The sequence below is a fragment of the Sparus aurata genome, chromosome 6, assembly GCF_900880675.1.
Source record: "Sparus aurata chromosome 6, fSpaAur1.1, whole genome shotgun sequence".
NCBI lineage: Eukaryota > Metazoa > Chordata > Actinopteri > Spariformes > Sparidae > Sparus > Sparus aurata.
Window position 1 is genome coordinate 4,729,347 of NC_044192.1, and position 17,537 is coordinate 4,746,883.

Here is a 17,537-nt window from a genome sequence, read left to right on the forward strand (position 1 = left end):
TTGTGCAGCGTGAACAGCACAGCGATCTGACAACTTTTAAAGGCCGTATACTCTCACCGAGGCTTTAGAGGAGCTGACACACATACCTCCCGAATCACCGCAACGCTTTGTGAAGCCGTGACGGCGGAACAAGCTGATTGGTTGAGCCAGCATCCTGTCAGGCGGCAGGTTAAAAGAGGAAAGACTTGAAAACGTTTGAGTACAGATACTGTCATCTCCGCAGGTGTCCTGAGGGTGAACGCTACCACCAGCTCACTGGAATCTCCTTTCCACTGAAAAATACTTAAGCTTTTAGTAATTCTCACGCCCCTGTAAACTGCGGTTGGATTATCTGGAAGTTAACAAACACACAAACACTCAATCACAAGTACTTGGCAGCCAGCTGAATGCATGACTGCACATGCTCGAGGTATGACCAAAAGCTGCAAACACCCACACAACAAAAATCATGAAAACGTACTCACACACATTCATATCAATCGTACTTTAGCAACATGTTTCTGAGGCAGATCTGCTGATTGTTATCTATTATCAGTTATCTTTTTGAATTGTGGTTCATCTGGTAACGCTACTCCGAGCTTCAAGTCGAACGTTTCTTGCCACCGCAGCATGTGTGTGTTATTGTTTAAATGGGCCTTGAAAACGGGATTTATGATTATTATGACACTAACAGAACACTAATTCACTCATTTCACATTCAATAATTTTGGGTTTTAGTCAGACAAAACCAAAATGTTTGACCAAAGACTTGTAAAAAACAATGAAGGACATTTTTCACTATTTTCTTACGTTGATTAGTCCTAAAAAATTAAATGTTAGTTGCCTCTCTTGCTGACTGACTGACTGACTGACTGAATAAATGAAAGAATCACTAGCTTGTTTGCTGAATGACTTAATTAATTCTTTCTTGAGTCAGCCAGGACAAAAGTCAACAGCAGAGTGTTCTCACTTTCCTGAGATGTCAAGCCAGTCTTTCCTCAGTCTCTCTTCTCTCTGTCGGTCAGTAGAGCAAGTCAGGATTATCATGGTAGGATTAGAAACTGAAGGCAGGTGACTACACTCACAAAGAGACTATAAGTAACCGTATACCTGGTCATGCTGTCTGGCTGACTGGGCAGATAGGGTGACAGCTCTGTATGTCTTCTATACATGGAGAGCTTCGGCTCTGCGAGAAGAGTTTACTGTGTCAGTGCCAGCGGAGCATGGAGATGGTTTCCACTCATACTGACGCCGTTTATGAAGAAAATACAATTTACCACGACCAGCACAGATAAAAGCGTCCAACAGTTTCCTTTTGAGAGACGGGGAAATATTTTTGTTCAGTAGATATTTGGCATTTTGACTTTAAAAAACACAATTTGTCAGTTGGTAAGGTTTGTCGTCAAGTCATCTTGTGGTCAATTCATCAACGGTGTAATTGGCTATCCTCTTTCTAATTCTCTATTTCTATATTACATAGAATATTAGCACTAGGAGTTCAACTAACAAGTGTTGTCAGTTATTCTTGTGATTTTTCCCATGTTTGATGAACTAATTGTTTAGTCCATACGATGCCAAAAATTCTGAAAAATGCTCAAAGCAACCTCCCGGAGCCGAAGTGACGTCTTTAGATTGCTTATTTTGTTCAGCCAAAAGTCAAAACAGCCAAAAACTCTTCATCTACTCTCATAAATGACAATAAAGCAGCAGGTATGTACATTTAAGGAACTGAAACCAGCTAATGTTTGACAACTTTGCTTGAAAAATTATAGAAACAATTAACTGGTTATCCAAGTAGTGCGCAATATATTTTCTTTTTTATCAAATCATCTACTTGTTGTGGCTGTAAATGGCACATAGTTTGAACATGAATACAGGCCACGAAGAAATGAATCACTGCAGAAGTTCAAAAATTTGTGCTGGAGTTACTGTTTTTGTTGGAATTGATTATTTGGTGGATTTGATTCCTTGCACCCTCCAAAAGCGAGTGGTGTGTGTGACTCATGTTACAGACTTATGACCAAGATAAGCACTGAGTCGGACATTTTACTGTTGAAACACTGTTCCTGTTTACCTCATCTTGGCTTTTCCATGCCACAACTTCTTGTTTATTATTGACCAATATCTTTGCCAAAACTAGAATCTCCCTGTTGACCTAATGCAGATTGATGAGTCAGGGTCTTGTGTTAATCAATTGAGCCTCTTTTCAAACCGTTGTCTTAACATTTGACTCTGGCTTCCATCTTAAAGTCGATGACCCTGAGTCGAACCTCATCCTGTCAGTCCTCACAGTTCAAAGACCCGACTGGAACTCTGCATTCCAGTCAGAGTCAAAAGTTGTAATTTCCAACTTCCTACATCCAAACGTTCCAGGTGTTTGACCTCAACCTTTGGGAACAGGTTAACTGTCTGCAGCGCTTCCTCCTTACATACTTGAAATAGAGGAGGGAAAGTCAGCATGAGGTATCAGACGCTATTATTAATTTCTGTTCAGGTAACTTTTATACTTGGAAATTTTTTTTCCCTTTACTTGCCTCACACAAATACTTAAAGGGATATTCCGTTGTAAATTTAATCCATGGTCTAACACACCGTGAAACTGTGTTCGACACCCTCTCGAGAGATAAAGTTTGCAGACCGCTAGCTAACGTAGTTTTAGCATCCTGAGAAACGACCGCACAACAACAATACACTGCCATCAAAAAGCCACAAATAATGCTCAGAACAGCACCAAACTTCAGCAACATTAAAAACAGGGTCCCAGCACATATTTCGAGGCATCAAACATTTGATATCATTGCCGGATTTGTCGGAATAGATAAACAAATCTCGGTAATCGACTCACAGGGCTTCCCCACAACAAGGAAGGCTTCTCGGGTGGTGAGTTTCGTTTATATTTTCCGACAAATACGGCAACTATATCAAATGTTTGATACCTTGAAATATGTGCTGGGACCCTGTTTCTAATGTTGCTGAAGTTTGGTGCTGTTCTGAGCATTATTTGTGGCTTTTTTAAGGCGGTTTTATATTTGGACCCATTTACTGCAGTGTATTGTTGACGTGCGGTCGTTTCTGAGGATGCTAAAACTACGTTAGCTAGCGGTCTGCAAACTTCATCTCTCGAGAGGGAGTCGAACACAGTTTCACGGTGTGTTAGACCATGGATTAAACTTACACCGGAATATCCCTTTAAGTCTGCTAACACATCCTACCACTCTTGTGTGCTGCCATTGTTAAGTGCCGTCCGACAACTGCCTCTTCATAAAGTTGGGGATGATTGATTTGCACGAGTTTACAAGTAGGAAAACCGTCTTTGAGTGGCGTTCCATTGTACCTTTTCTAGTGGGAGGTTGGAAAGTCTCGAGTTTTACTTGTCTGGAACACAGCGTATCATTTAATTCTTTATGTTGTTCAGTTGCTACCTTTATGATATTTCCATCTTCTGAGAACAGACGGCTGCTTTGTTGGCAGCTGTCAGGGAACCGTCTGAACACCATCAGTGACCCTTGTGGTTCCCAAGACCCTAATTTAGTAACCGCCGCTCTAAAGCACTCAGTATCGAGCTTCAGCTGACCCTCATAGTCTGTCTGTGGTGTTTTCAGCCCCGCCGCTGCAGAACCGCTGCTGGAATATTTTGTCTGCGACTGACTGTGACATTCCTGGCAGTCACAACAAATCCTGACAGAATTTAAAGTTTAGGCGAGAATGGGCGAGGGAACAAGACGGGCCTTCCAAGAACTGCACAGACTGAAATATAAGAAGCGGAGAGGTTTTGGAGCATGCCTTCGTAGTTTGTAGTCTGATACTCTCTTACAGACTGACCTTCTGTGACGGCTCAAGTATAATAAACTTAATTTCTTAGATAACCAGCATCACATGAAGGAAGTCAAGAGTCAGAGCTACAGTGCTGTGATTATACTCCTGTGAACAGTCTGCAGGGGTGTAGTTGTACACAACATTCAGTGTTTGGTGTGTATTTTAGTTTTAGGGTCATGGTTTGGTATTTTTTCAGTGCAACAGGGAATACAAAAGAAAAGCAGATCTGTGTTTATTTTTTAGCAATGTCAGCACTAAATGGCGGCTCATTGTTCATTATTGCATCCACCAAGGAGATTATTTTCTTGCCAGTGTCCATTTGTTGGTCGGTTTGTCAGCAGGATAACACAAAAACTGCCAAAAGGATTTCCATGTAATTTGAATGGAGGATGTGTCTCTGCCCAGAATAGAGCCTGTTAGCTTTTGGTTTGGATCTGTGTTAAAGCGACAGATCCAGGGACTTTTTCATTCCCTTTCTTTGACATTGTGAATTAGTTAATTAATTTTACGACATTTGTGTTTACTTCTCAGGGGAAAATAAGGGAATCCCTTAGAAGTCTGGTATCTGAGTAATTGTATTTGGATTGGGGTGGGCAAAAATATCGATACGCCAATATATCGCGATACTTTGCCGCCCAATACAATATCGATTTTTCAAATCCAAATATCGATATATCGCTGAAGAGCAACTCTTCTGTGCGGCGGGTGTATTTCTGTAGTAGAGAGAGTGGCTGAGGTCTTTGCAAAATGGATGGCAAGTTAACAACGCCTCAGCAATTTAAAGTTGACGTTTGGAAGCACTTTGGCTTCAAAGTTAAGAGAGACAGCACGAACAACGAGCTGGACAAAGAGAATATTACTGCCCGGAAATTTCATGGGAATTAATAAAATGGAGAGCCTGTTTTGAATGAAATACTTTTGACTCAATTTGTCCTCTGATCAATATCATCTGATGTACATATACAGGTACTTGTGTTTTCATCTTTATTTAAATCGCAATATCGTGATATCGTGATATGTATCCTGACCAAAGTATCGTGATACGTATCGTATCGTGAAGTTCTTGCCAATACCCACCCCTAATTTGGATCGATTAATTACATAATCAATGCAGCCAAAGGCCCCTGTGTCTGGAAATCATAATGCTCTTACACGATCCATCTCAAGGACGCGGTGGACACCTGACCTGCTTACACTTTCGAACTTATGTTATGCACATGTTGGGATGTAAACCTAAGTGTATTAGTGCTAATTTGACAGTAATTATTTGATTACAGGCTGCACTGAACTGACTAAAGACTGGACGTTCTGTACTGAATGTTTCAGGACGGAAACATGCACCAGTTCACCCTCCGATCATATAAAAACTCTAAAAATGAACATAAATATGATAAAATACCAGCGGGAGAGCACAAGAGGTACACGAGATTTGATTCTAGGCAGATTTGCACATGACACAATTTTCCATGCATGGATTTTGTGGAAGATTAATACGGTGAAAAAAAAAAAACCCCTCGCACGAGATGAGGTTTTGTAAAGATTACTTCAATACAACACACTCTATATTATTACATCTAGAAGTGATTTACTGCCTGAAATGTACCATCATTCACCCTAAATCAGCAGTTCAATATTCACTCATGCTGTCAGCTCTAAGAACATTACGCTCAGTTCATTCTGCCCTTAATGTGCTTCATCTTAAATATTACTCTGGCGCTTATGTTCCTTTTTTCCTCTAAATCCAAATATATAAATTTTGTCCCAGATAAAGCCCATTTCGTCCCCGCAGGGATCAATACAGTATTTGGAGTGCGACCCATTTCTATTCATTTCCTTCCTCTTCCATTTATCCTACTTGTTTACCGGAGGCATTCAGCCGGTCACCTGCAGTATTTCATCATGTAGTGTTAAGTCCCTGCAGCTAGTAAACCTGTCAGCCCCATGTAGTGTGCATGCCTGGCTAGCTGTGAAGCGGGGGCAGGCTAACAGCTTTAGCGGTGTGGAGCTAAGAGGCTAATGGCGTGGTGTTAGGGGGTTAAATCGGTATTATCCCCTCTGTGGTGGACCAGCAGATACAGAGGACAGACAGGGTGACTGGGTTCGGAAAATTGAAGAGACAGAGAGAGAGAAAGTGGGATTCAGCTCTGTTCCAACAGGGCTTTCCTGCATTTTTAATTGAATAACCAGAGCAGCACACCAGCAGCTGTTGGCCACAGATGTAACCCAAGGTCAGAGTCTGCAGCACCGACCGGCCTTAGATTACATAATCAATCAGCTGCTGTTGCAAAATGCAGACACTGTTTTTTACCCCCTGAAGGAAGTGTTCAGCACCAGCAGGCGAAAAGAAGCAAATATATTTTCATTTATATTTCAGTAATGTTTTTGCTTTATTGCTGATATGAACAAGGTCATTATTTGTAAGTAATTTAATAACAGAGGGCAAATAATCTTAAATTCTTCTTAGTTTGTTTTCATTAGGGCTGCAACGTAATCTGTATATATATATTTTTTGTTGGATTATTAAATCAGTTTTTTGGTCTATAAGACGTCAAAAAATGTTGATCAGAGTTTCCCAAAACCCGAGATGAAGCCTGCAGGTGTCTTGTTGTCACAGAGGAGTAAAGAAAAAACAAATATCCACATTTAAGAAGCTGGAATGAGAGAATTTTTATTTTCTTCCTTAAATCTTTTATACTCATAAAATCATCAAAACAGTCACTGATTAATTTAATTGTTGACAACCACGAGATTAATTGATGAATTGTTGCAGTTTAAGTTTCTGTTAAAGTTTGAAACATATTACTGGACAAGTTAAAAAGTAAAAAACTGTTAATTGATCACTCAGTTAACAAACTATTTAAATAATTTGTCATTTTCAAGCATAACCGCTACATGTTACTTGTTACTTGCAGTTTTTCTTAAATTCTTTGCATTAGTTTTTTATTGTCAAGTATATACGAGTGTGTAAAAGTTGCACCGAGATAAATGAAGTTCATGCTACTTGTCGGGTTTGAACAGGATTTTGGCCTCAGTGGTGATAAAACTGCACGTTGAGATGAGCTCAGAGGAAAAGCTTCAGTTTCATGAAGAATCAATCACAGCTGTGTGACTGAGGCTGTAGTTTGCTGATATTTGGATCCGCCGTCTTCTGTTTGTTTCTATATGTTTGCGGTCGGCTCGAGGGCCTCGTCCTCATGTGTAACCCCGAAGCCAAAAATAACACAAGTCAGTCAGCTGTTGAAAGGTTTTACGCCGTTCACAGCTGTTGGTGTTGTTGCTGCGAATGAAAACTGTGAAAGGAATGTTTCATTCAGTGGTAATAGAGAATACACACTGAGATGCAGCTATTAATCGATGAGTCGGCAATAATTTCTGTGTTGACCAGCCTGTGCAGCAGTAACACTGACCTTTGACCTCAGAGGATAATCTCTCCTGAACTGAATTAACTCTTTAAACTGAATATTATTTTCCATCTCATCCTTCATTATTTTTTTAAATCAGCATTCTCTTTATTTCTTTCTTTCTCTCTGCTTTTCATTCTACCTCCTGATCTGTTTTTGCTCGTGTGCATTTCGCACCTCGAGGCTCATTTTGCAATTTTTATTTTCATTTGGATCCGGCTGGATCTAATTCAGTTCAGGTCAGTCCATTAATCCCAGGTTACATCACTGCGTTGGGATGGTAGAGAGCTCTGTGGTCGATGACTGCAGACCATTAGTTCTGTCTCCCCATTAAGATCATAAGATATTGATATAAAATACACACTGCTAAAACCTTTTAATGTCTTTGTCTACTCTGATTTCATCCGTCTGTGAATTTGTCAGAGTTTTAACGTCATTGATGTTTTTTTGTGTTTTCTGCAGGCCAGTTATCCTACATGGGAGGACTTTGTAACCAAAGGAGCCAAGCTACAATCTCAGCTCAGGTAAAACACACATTTACACACACAAACACATGCATATAAGTTTAAACTCATATATAATATTGTTTTCTCTGACCACACTGGCCAGCAGATCATACAGCATCCGTCAACTAGAGCTGTACTGCTTCCCCAGACTGAACCCCTCTAAAAACATACATACAAAGTCTCTTCTCTTCATGTTTGAGTGTATTTAGTCACCATCAGTTGTACTTGGACTCAAAGAATCAAAGAAATACAAGACTTTATTATTCTAGCACCTTTTTTAACAAGATCACAAGGTGCCTGTACAGTGAAATAAAACACAATTTGTACAGAAAAGTGAAAATGCAATTAAAACGACATGCAAATTCCCAACACTAAAGCCAGTAATATTAAAAAGGTAAAACCAGGATGATGATGATTTAAAAACAAGCACTGAGACTGGAAAAGAAAAGGGAATGTATTTAAACCAATCGGCTACAGAGGAATTTTAAAAAGACTGTTTTTAAAAGAGAATTTAAAAGTGGTTTCTACATTAGCCAACCTGAGGTCGACGTGCCGGCTCTCCCAGAGTCCGCAGGGCTTTTACAGCAAATGTCAAGATGTCAAATATGATCTGAACAATCAAAAGTTTAAATATTTAAGTCTGGAAAAGTGTGAAACTTTGAAATGGAGGGTGTGGAGCACCACTGTCAGTAATAAAACCTTCACACAGTGCAGACCTGTCCTGCGCTAGACAGCTCTGTCGATCACAGCGCTGATCGCCCTGGAAGGCAAAAGAAGAAACGATTTGAGAGTGCGTTCACTTTACAGCGCTGTGGGAAACACTTTCTTTGACGTTGTCACTCAATCGTCGGTCAGATTTTGTCTGATCTGAATCTCAGTTTGTATGTTTTATCCTGTATTTTTAAAGCTCTTAGTTAGGGCTGCACGATTCTGGAAAAAATGTGAATCACGATTTTTTTGCTTAGAATTGAGATCACGATTCTCTGGCACGATTTTTTTCACAAAATGTTTATTGCACTGATGAACTTGAACAAAACAAAAAAAAAACATTGTAGTATGCATACTACAATGTTTTTTTTTGTTTTATTAGTTCCATCTTTGGATGAGAAATGATATTTACAAAAGTAAAAAAAAAAAAAAATTGTCTCCAAGATGAGAGGACATCCTCTAATACCTCATGTTGTACAGTGTTTATTGGGGCCGTAGCTTTGGCTAGGTGATATGTGATAGCTGCTGTGATCGGCTTTCTAAAACGGAGGCATAATATTCTTCCTTTTCCAAAAGCCGCCTCAGAGGTAGAGATAAACATGTGGCGTGAAGTGAAGCCGAAGTTGGGCTGCGAACAGTTGACAACGAATTTGTCTTCAAAATAAGAGCTTTGCATTGCACCCCATTGGAGTTTAGAACTGGGTTCTTAGCGGGGGGCTTTTAATTTGAAAGTAGCGACCGTTCCTAGCTTGTCGCTACAACAACAAGCTAGCAGTCGAGGCGGAAATAAGTGTACCGTCCGAGGCAGCAAATCGGCGGACCAAAACAGACCCCCAATTTGCCGCCCTCTGTCTAAAACCGCGGACCTAGCCGTCAATAGGACGGGCAGATTGGCGGCTTGCTGCCCCGTCTAAAAACGGCTTCTCTCACTCCTTCCAAACACTCAATCGCAGGCGGGCTTCCTCCACTGAATCACGTGTTGTAAAGACGCTTTACCACAGGTTGAGGGAGGAGGCAGCGGCCGTGCTGCGTTTGGGGGCGCTTCAAAAAATCCGGGAGGAAAATAGAAGCATTTGTTTGTGATTCGGCTCGAGATATAAAATGCTTCAGAATCGCTGTGTGTAGAAATGAGATCACGTGTATGTGTGAATCGAGATCGCGATTTTTTGTGCAGCCCTACTCTTTGTGTTAAAACAGCTTTAGTTTGGCTCCAAAAACATGTTGGCAGATTCATCAAAACAACAACATGTCTAACTCATTCCTGGTTATTGTTCTATGCTCACTCTGTACTGTACATGAATGCTGCATGTGTTCTGCCTCCCGCTGTCACATGCACACTGACCCGGTAGCTGGCTCAGTGTAATGACAGTATAATGGCTGTGTCTCCCAGTAGGCCAGTTTACTTTGATAAGCATCACCCTGCCTGCTGCACACAGTCACAGTCCATTAGCCCTGCCAGTCAGCCAGCTGCATGCACACACACACACACACACGCACACGCACACTTAAATGCAGGCACAAATAGGACATCCACCCTGTTCAAAGTGCTCTTACGTTTAATGCCACTCAAAAGATTTGCTGTGGATCATTTGCACGCATAAAGCTTCAATCCAGACTCCACGACGTGTTTGTTTATTGGACCGCCATCAAAATCAAATGCCCTTTGAAATGTAAAACATAAAAACAAAGACACGCTGGGAATTGTTTTTTTCTTTTTTAGGGGCTTAAAAGAAATGTTTGGTGCATCTAAACGGTTCGATTTAGTGAACATCATCAGGATTAACAGGTCGATACCTCTCAGCCTCATTAAACCAAACCTGCACTAGAGAATATTACACAGTTTAATGAAGTCTTCCCACATTTAGTGCAGGAAATGTTTAGTTGCTGTGGCTAAGAATAGAGCAGGACTTCATATGATTCCACTGAACACTCAAACAAATACAGTTTCAGTTGGGTTCTTCTGACAGTTGTTGTGCATGAAGACGCTAAATATTTGTAATCATTTTAATAGATTATATGTATGCTAATTCTTACAATGGCAAATTTGTCCCAAACCTGTTGCTGTGATTGAAGACTTTGTTGAAATTAATATTAACCTATTGAAAGAATAATAATAGCAAAATAGATGGAGTGAAATAAAGATAACGTGTAATCGTAAAGAAGCAGATATAACATTTTACTTTATCACATTGTTATATAGTCTGTGTTCATTAATTGGACTATTTATTGCATGATATTTATAATTCATTCCATTTTGAGCACATTTGAACTCCATAGTTGAGTAGTTGGACACATGAACATCAGTATTATTTTGGAAACAAAATGTACGATATGGATTTTTTTTCAGCTGATGCCAATAACCGATAATCCCCTGACTCTAATGGTCGATACCGAAATAAAAGATAATTTCACAATTTGTATATTGAAAATAAGATTCTATAGTGTAGATTATGCACTCCTGAAGATAAAATAGGCTTACATGTAGTGGGGAAAAAATAAATTATTTAATATTCAAGAGCTTGATTTCCTGATCTTTGAACTCAAATTGCAAATTTTGGTCGTGTTGTCATCCTCTTTTATTGACTCATCACAAACCAACATTAAAGACGCACACTGCCAACTCCTGCATCAGACTGTGTTTGTTAAATGAATGAAAGGAGAGTGGTTATATATTATCTGCTCTGTTAATCAACTTTTAATTCATGGTAAAGTTAAATAGACGATAATGTACATTTCCAAATGTTTGTCCAAAAATATATTAACCCAATATATATTATGCATCCTTTAATCTTATATGTAGATTAAGTAACAACGGATGCTGAAGAAGCAGAATTATAAAAAATTTTTACTCAGTAAACATTGTTTTGAATGGTGAATTTTTTCTTGTGCAGTCTTCTGGTGTTTCGACACACCGGTATTTTTAATAAAGAAATGATAACATTGTTGAATAACTTACTGCCTTCTAAACCATTTTCATTTTATCTTCACTTTGTCATAGTATTCGAGGGTAATAGTCAAGTCAAGTCAAATGTATTTATATAGCACATTTCATACGGCAAGCGTAAACTCAATGTGCTTCCGAAATTAAAACAAAGATACATTGTGTAACATAAAATAGCATATAGGATAAAAAAAATAAAATTAAAATATTACATGCATAAAAAACATTTAGGACATTATAAAATCACACAAGAATGTATTATTATTGATACATCTATTGACATTGGTTACCACTCACAATAAAATATAAAAACAACACTGTAACTAGCTAGCTGCTACCCAAGTGCTGTAGGCAGCGAGACACTTTATGTGTTGTCCGGTAGACAGCGTGATAATATTGTTATCGTGAAACATTTGGGCAGAATAACCGTGTAGTGAAAATCCGATATTGCGGCAGCCATAGCCTGAACTGTAATGCAGCGTGCAGCAGCTGAGGAGAGACGAACCTGAGCGTCTGTCGGCTCCACTGGGGTTTCTTGTGTCTTGTTGAGGAATGTGGGACTGTGAGTTTTCCCTCAGCGTCACCAGAGTGTTCAGGCAGCTGGAGATCATGGGACAGCAGATCAAACACGTCTGTGCACACATGAAGCTGCAGCAGTGAGTTTTAATTTTACGTTTCTGGTACCAGAACGTCACGTCGGTTTTTAACAGACGCTACGGCATGTTTGTTGCATCGTTGCTACTGTTGGCTTGTTGGTCTTCACACGCAATGCAAATGATGTGTGAATGAAAGTGTGTGTGTGTGTGTGTGTGTGTGTGTGTGTGTGTTTGTGTGTGTGTGTGTTCTAATATGAAAGAGAATTTGCTCTGAGGTCAGACAGACACACACACTCGCACACAGAGACACACAAACTATTGACAGCAGTGTCATCTGATCTTCTTAGTTAGGTTTGCAGGGGTAATGGCTGGATGTGTGTGTGTGTGTGTGTGTGCTTGTGTGTTGGTGTGTGTGTGCACAGCTATAGAAACATAGACCTGACTGGTAATGGAGCACACACACAGACAATAGGTCCATTGATGATGATGATGATGTGTGTGTCAGAAGGTCTCCAGTTGCACTCCCAACACCGGCCTTTGAGGAAGTCTGGCCTCTCATGTGGCTCCAAAATAAAAGTCTTTTCTTTTCCCTCTTTAAAACTCAGACAGTTTGTTTGAGATGCGTCTTCTGCAGCAGACTGTCGTCCACCGTCTGCTGTGTTCCTGTGATTGGAACAAGGGAACACGTTATTTTTGTACTTTGTTTTGGTTCACACCGTGCAGTTATAAAAAAACATGGTCACCTGCCACCCAGTTTGTCATTGTGTTTTTTCTCTCTGGTGTTAATACCAGTTTAATATCGGGATGTTTATCCTTGCAACAAGTTTGGTTCTTATCTTTCTTTCCACTGTTGTCTCCTAATATTTAACGTCCAGTTTCATCTGCGTTACAGACTTTTTGTCTTCATAGGAACTGATCCAAACTGGAAATCGTAGTCAAAGACAACATGCGTAGATTAAGTTTCCAAGAGTTGTAACCCGATCTGAGAGGCGGCTGAGAACAGACACCAATCCCTCACTGGCTTCCCACCAGTGAACACATTTAGCGATGTTTGATGAGGTGCATGAAAATTTGGCCCGAAGATCAAAGAGGTCCTAAGGAAGCTTGACAAACGACAGTCTTTGTTCGGTAACTTCCTGTTATTAATATGGTTACTGTGAGCATTCAGCAACAACACTTTAAATGAATGAAAGCTTCATTGTGTTGCCTCGGATGTTGAGGACAAATTTCAACCCAATCCAGTGAAAAATAAAACGACTGCTGAGGCTCATAATACACAGACGTTGAATCAGCAAAATCCTGAAAGTTAGCTGCTTAATTTAAAAAGCATTTGGAGAACAGCAATAGTTATAAAATGATTTTTTTTTCTCCAAGAAAATCCATGACATAAACCAGGAAAAGTTCTGTTTTTGGGTGACTTGGCATTAGATTACCCTGATGTGTACTAGTCTAGACTAAAACCTCTCTGTTCATGTTTCCAAGGATCGTTAGCAGTGGGTGCGGACTGAAAATGCCTACAGATAAAACTGAATAGACCCTCAACCAATCGGAGAAATAAAACATGATGTAGCACCAGCGACACTGACAAGTTGGGCGATGTTTGGTGTTTTTTTTAAACAGAAAAACCTCTTTCATATTACAGCTAAACTCAACACTAAAATGTGTTTGTGTAAACATTTGAGGCAGGAAATGGGCAGTGCAGGATCAGAGTTTTGGACGGACTGGATGCAATTGGATAAACCTACAACCAATCATTTGAAATGTCACGTTTGCCGCTCTGCCAGTCATCGTATCGAACCTGTCACATTATGTAGTTGGTTGTGATTGGCCAGTCTCATATCTGGACACGAGTCTGCCGAGCTCAGATGTGTACAGAAAAAGTAATTTCTCAATAAGTAGTCACCTTCCCAGTTTTTGACTGCAACAAATGTACCACAGCTGCTAAATTAACTGCAGATTTCTGTCGTATGTTCAACAGCTGCATTAACCAAATAATTATACTTTATAGCAACAAGTCATCATCATCTCCAGGGAAGCCCAGACTATAAGATATTTACAGAGTGGCTGATGGCAGCTCCACATGACACATTTGGGTGGCGGTGCACAATCGCTCTGAATTACAACCCATTGGTACTGAAAGATAAAGTCATAAAGTCTTTTGTAGCCTATTTAGTTACATAATTACTGTTGAGTTTCTTTGCCAGTCAGTCGTCATGGTTTGGTACCAAATGTTCTGTTGCCTGGTGCCAGTCTGCTGCTCATGAACCACTGATCAACACGCTGAAGTGTAAACTCATTGGAGCATTTTGTTCTGTTTCGTGTCTGATGTGTTTGTGTTCTGTTAGTGAGTGTCACTGCTCTGCCTGTGGTACAAAAATGGAGACAGACTTTGTCACGAATGTAGTATTTAATCTGTTTGGTTAAATCAACGTTTGCTGTTTTTTTGTGACTCAGGACGACCATCGTGGTGACCGGAGCCTTCCTCGATGCATTTCAGAAGGTGGCAGACATGGCGACCGGGACCAGAGGTAAACAACCACACACACACTCTCATGCAAATCCGCACATACATATATACACACCAGAATACATATAAACAGACAGAAACACAGTGTGAAGCAGACACAGGCAGCTAGATTGATTTCCTGGCGGTGTGACAGAAGAACTCAAGAGGAAAATCATTCTGGGATCAGCTTCAGATTTGTGTGTTTCTGTGTGTGTGTGTGTGTGTGTGTGTCTGTGTGTGTTTCTGTGTGTGTATGTGTGACATCATGCAAGCGGGCCAAGGGACCTGTTCTCCCTCTTCTTCGGTCTGTTCTTTCCTTCCTTCTTACAGTTTGATCTTTCACTGTGTCTCTTTTTTTATTATAAATAGTGAGATCATGAGGGAGCTAATTAGCTTCACTGTGGACCAGTCTCTCTGTGTGTGTTTGTGTGTGTGTGTGTGCGATGTAATATAATGTAGAAACCATTAAGGTTTGTGCTACTGGAGAATAAAATTGCTCAGGAAAATTGCCCCAGCCAATTTTCAGTAAGCTACAGTACATCTTTCTTTTTCTTTTCTTTCCTTGTCTGTTTTTTTGGTGCCGTCGAGCGAACGTACCGTCTGTTCATGAGCCTTTTTTTTCTTTTAAGTTTTTCCTTTTGATCTTCCCGCCTCTCTCTGAGACCTCATGTGCAGCTGTCTCGTTTCACCCTGGATAAGGTTACGCACATTCACACATTCATAGTGCAGGGAGGTCTTGTTCTTCAGCGTTGACGGATTTTTCCAATCTTGTGGGAAACACTTCTTGTTTGCTTTTGTAGTCAGAATTAGATGGAACAATCAGTTTCACCACATCAATTTGTCAAGTTCAGAGTTGAACCTCATGACCACGTTAAAACATTGGAGCCATGTCTGACGGTGCTGAACTCCTCTAACGTTGTCGGACAGTTGAAACAAAAGCTATAAACATTGATACATCACAATCAGAGATATTCTCCTTTTTATTCCATACATTCCACATGGCTTCTACATTACCCACAATGCAACTTGTCCACCAATAACTTGCTCTGCATCCAGAATTGCACACTACTCTCTCTGTTTAAGATGCATGTTCTCTCATTCAGTGTAGTTTTGTGTGGATGAACAGTTTGTATCTTCTGAAGCGTACGGCTCGCCACATGTCGCCTCATGCTCGAGAGGTAACCATGGTAACTGATGCAATGGTTAACTAATTAAAAAGGTTTTAAAAAGTCATGTTTAGCAAAGTCAAACTTTGTACCGACGCTTGATGTTAAGAGCCGCAACTAAAGACATTTGAGCGATTTGTTTTTTTTGGTCATTTTCCAGCAAACATTTTCGATATTTCCATTTTTACAAGGTTCGTACGGGTGCTTGAAATCCTTGAAAGTGCTTGAATTTCATGTTGTGTTTTCAAGGTCTGAAAAGTGCTTGGATTTTAGTTTAAGTGCTTGAAAGTGCTTGACATTATAACTCTGTGTCTTGGCAACATTGGGCAGCCTGGTAGCAATAGAGAAGGATGGCTGAGGAGAAGTTGCATTTTGATTCAATTTGGACTGATGACACGTTCAATATTAATAAACTTCGATGAATAAGTGAAAAGCTTATAAAAGTTTATGTCAAAAAAGAAAATTACAGGGTGCTCTCAGGTCTCTTTGTCCCGGTGCAAGTGTACCTGAAGAACGCCAAGTGGCTTCCCTTTTTTTGGATAAAACTTTAATTTCTAAAGTTTTTGCTATCATGAAACATCATTTTAGATGTTTACAGCATAATACAATTCACATAATTGTGATAAAAAGTGAAACAAATAATCATGAGTATATATATTCCTGTAGATATGTATTTTACCCCAGCAATAAGGTGCTGGAAGATTTTGTAAATTACCCTTAAAAGTGCTTGAAAAGTGCTTGAATTTGACCTTGAAAAACGTGTACGAACTCTGTTTTTAGTTCCTTTTAATGTGAAAATTTTCTGCTCTTCTTTATCATTATGACAGTAATTGAAGAGTGTTTCGTTTCTTTAGTTGAACAAAAACATTTTTTAAAAATTGATTTACAGCTAATTTAGCCTCGAGCAGAGGATACAGAGCTCTGGTAACTTCTACACTTGGGGCAGTTTGTCAGATTTCACAAAACTCAATTGTGTTCATGTTTACAGTTTGATACCCAACAGGCTGGGCGGACTTTGATGCCCGTGTACTGCGTTATCAAGCTGCTGCCGCTGACTTGTTCGTTTGTGTTCACGTAGGCAGCCTGGCAGGGAGGGAGAGAAAGTGAAAATGAAAGAAAGTTCACTGTTGTGTGTGTTCTCTTCACGTCTGTGACTTTATCTACAAATACAAACATTAGAACTGTGGTGAAATGCTGGTACGACGTCCATATGACTTCCTAGAAGCCGATTCAGTTGAGTTTTTTTTCAGAGAACAGTGCGTGTTGCGGTAGAAATAGGCGAGACTCCGAATCTCTAGATGACGCGATGCAGCAGCCACGCTTGACACGCATGTGATAAACATGTCTCAGGCATGCAGTGTGAACGGTCTAACCGGTTAACATGGAAGCCAAAGTGACAAGCGAGAGGTAACGCCACGCAGCAGCGCTTCACACACACATCCAGTGTGCCGATCTGTGTGAAAGAAAAATTGGTTATCTGCTACAACAGCCAGATTTTGGAACTCGGCTGCAGGGATTTTATCATTTGCAGCCACAAGAGCATTAGCAAGGTCGGCTCAGACTCCAGATGTCCCATACTGAGCGTGGAAGACCTTTTCTTTGTGGATCTGGAGTTGTGCACAGGTGGTTTTGTGATGTTGAAAACAAGAGCATATCTTCCCCAAACACAGAGAAGTGCACTGTTGTGTTAGATACCTCTGGATACAGAACAGAGAGATCTCCCCTTCATTTAAACCTGCAGGTTCTATTTGTGGACAGGTGTGTGTTCATCGTGTCTACAGTGATTATAAACCCGCGTGGAGCATTTTTATTTGAAGTCCCTCTTCAGACATCTCCTCTCCTGTGATCGAGCATCAGTAGAGTCCAGGCTGTATAAAATTGGACAGGGACTACCGGTGTATTCAGAGCTGCAGTGCCT

The 17,537-nt window shown here is 40.2% G+C and overlaps 1 protein-coding gene across 4 annotated transcripts in view; it reads left to right on the plus strand.

The window, feature by feature from the left end:
• Positions 1–17,537, plus strand: part of mtss1 (MTSS I-BAR domain containing 1) — a 68,477-nt gene that overhangs the window by 12,888 nt on the left and 38,052 nt on the right. For 3 of the 4 annotated variants that reach the window (XM_030419821.1, XM_030419822.1, XM_030419823.1), the window contains exons 2-3: positions 7,659–7,720; positions 14,402–14,475. In XM_030419821.1, the coding sequence (XP_030275681.1) occupies positions 7,659–7,720; positions 14,402–14,475 (136 nt within the window). Of the gene's footprint in view, positions 1–7,658; positions 7,721–14,209; positions 14,288–14,401; positions 14,476–17,537 lie in introns of those variants that run through there. The other variant, XM_030419824.1, reaches the window with a different exon arrangement.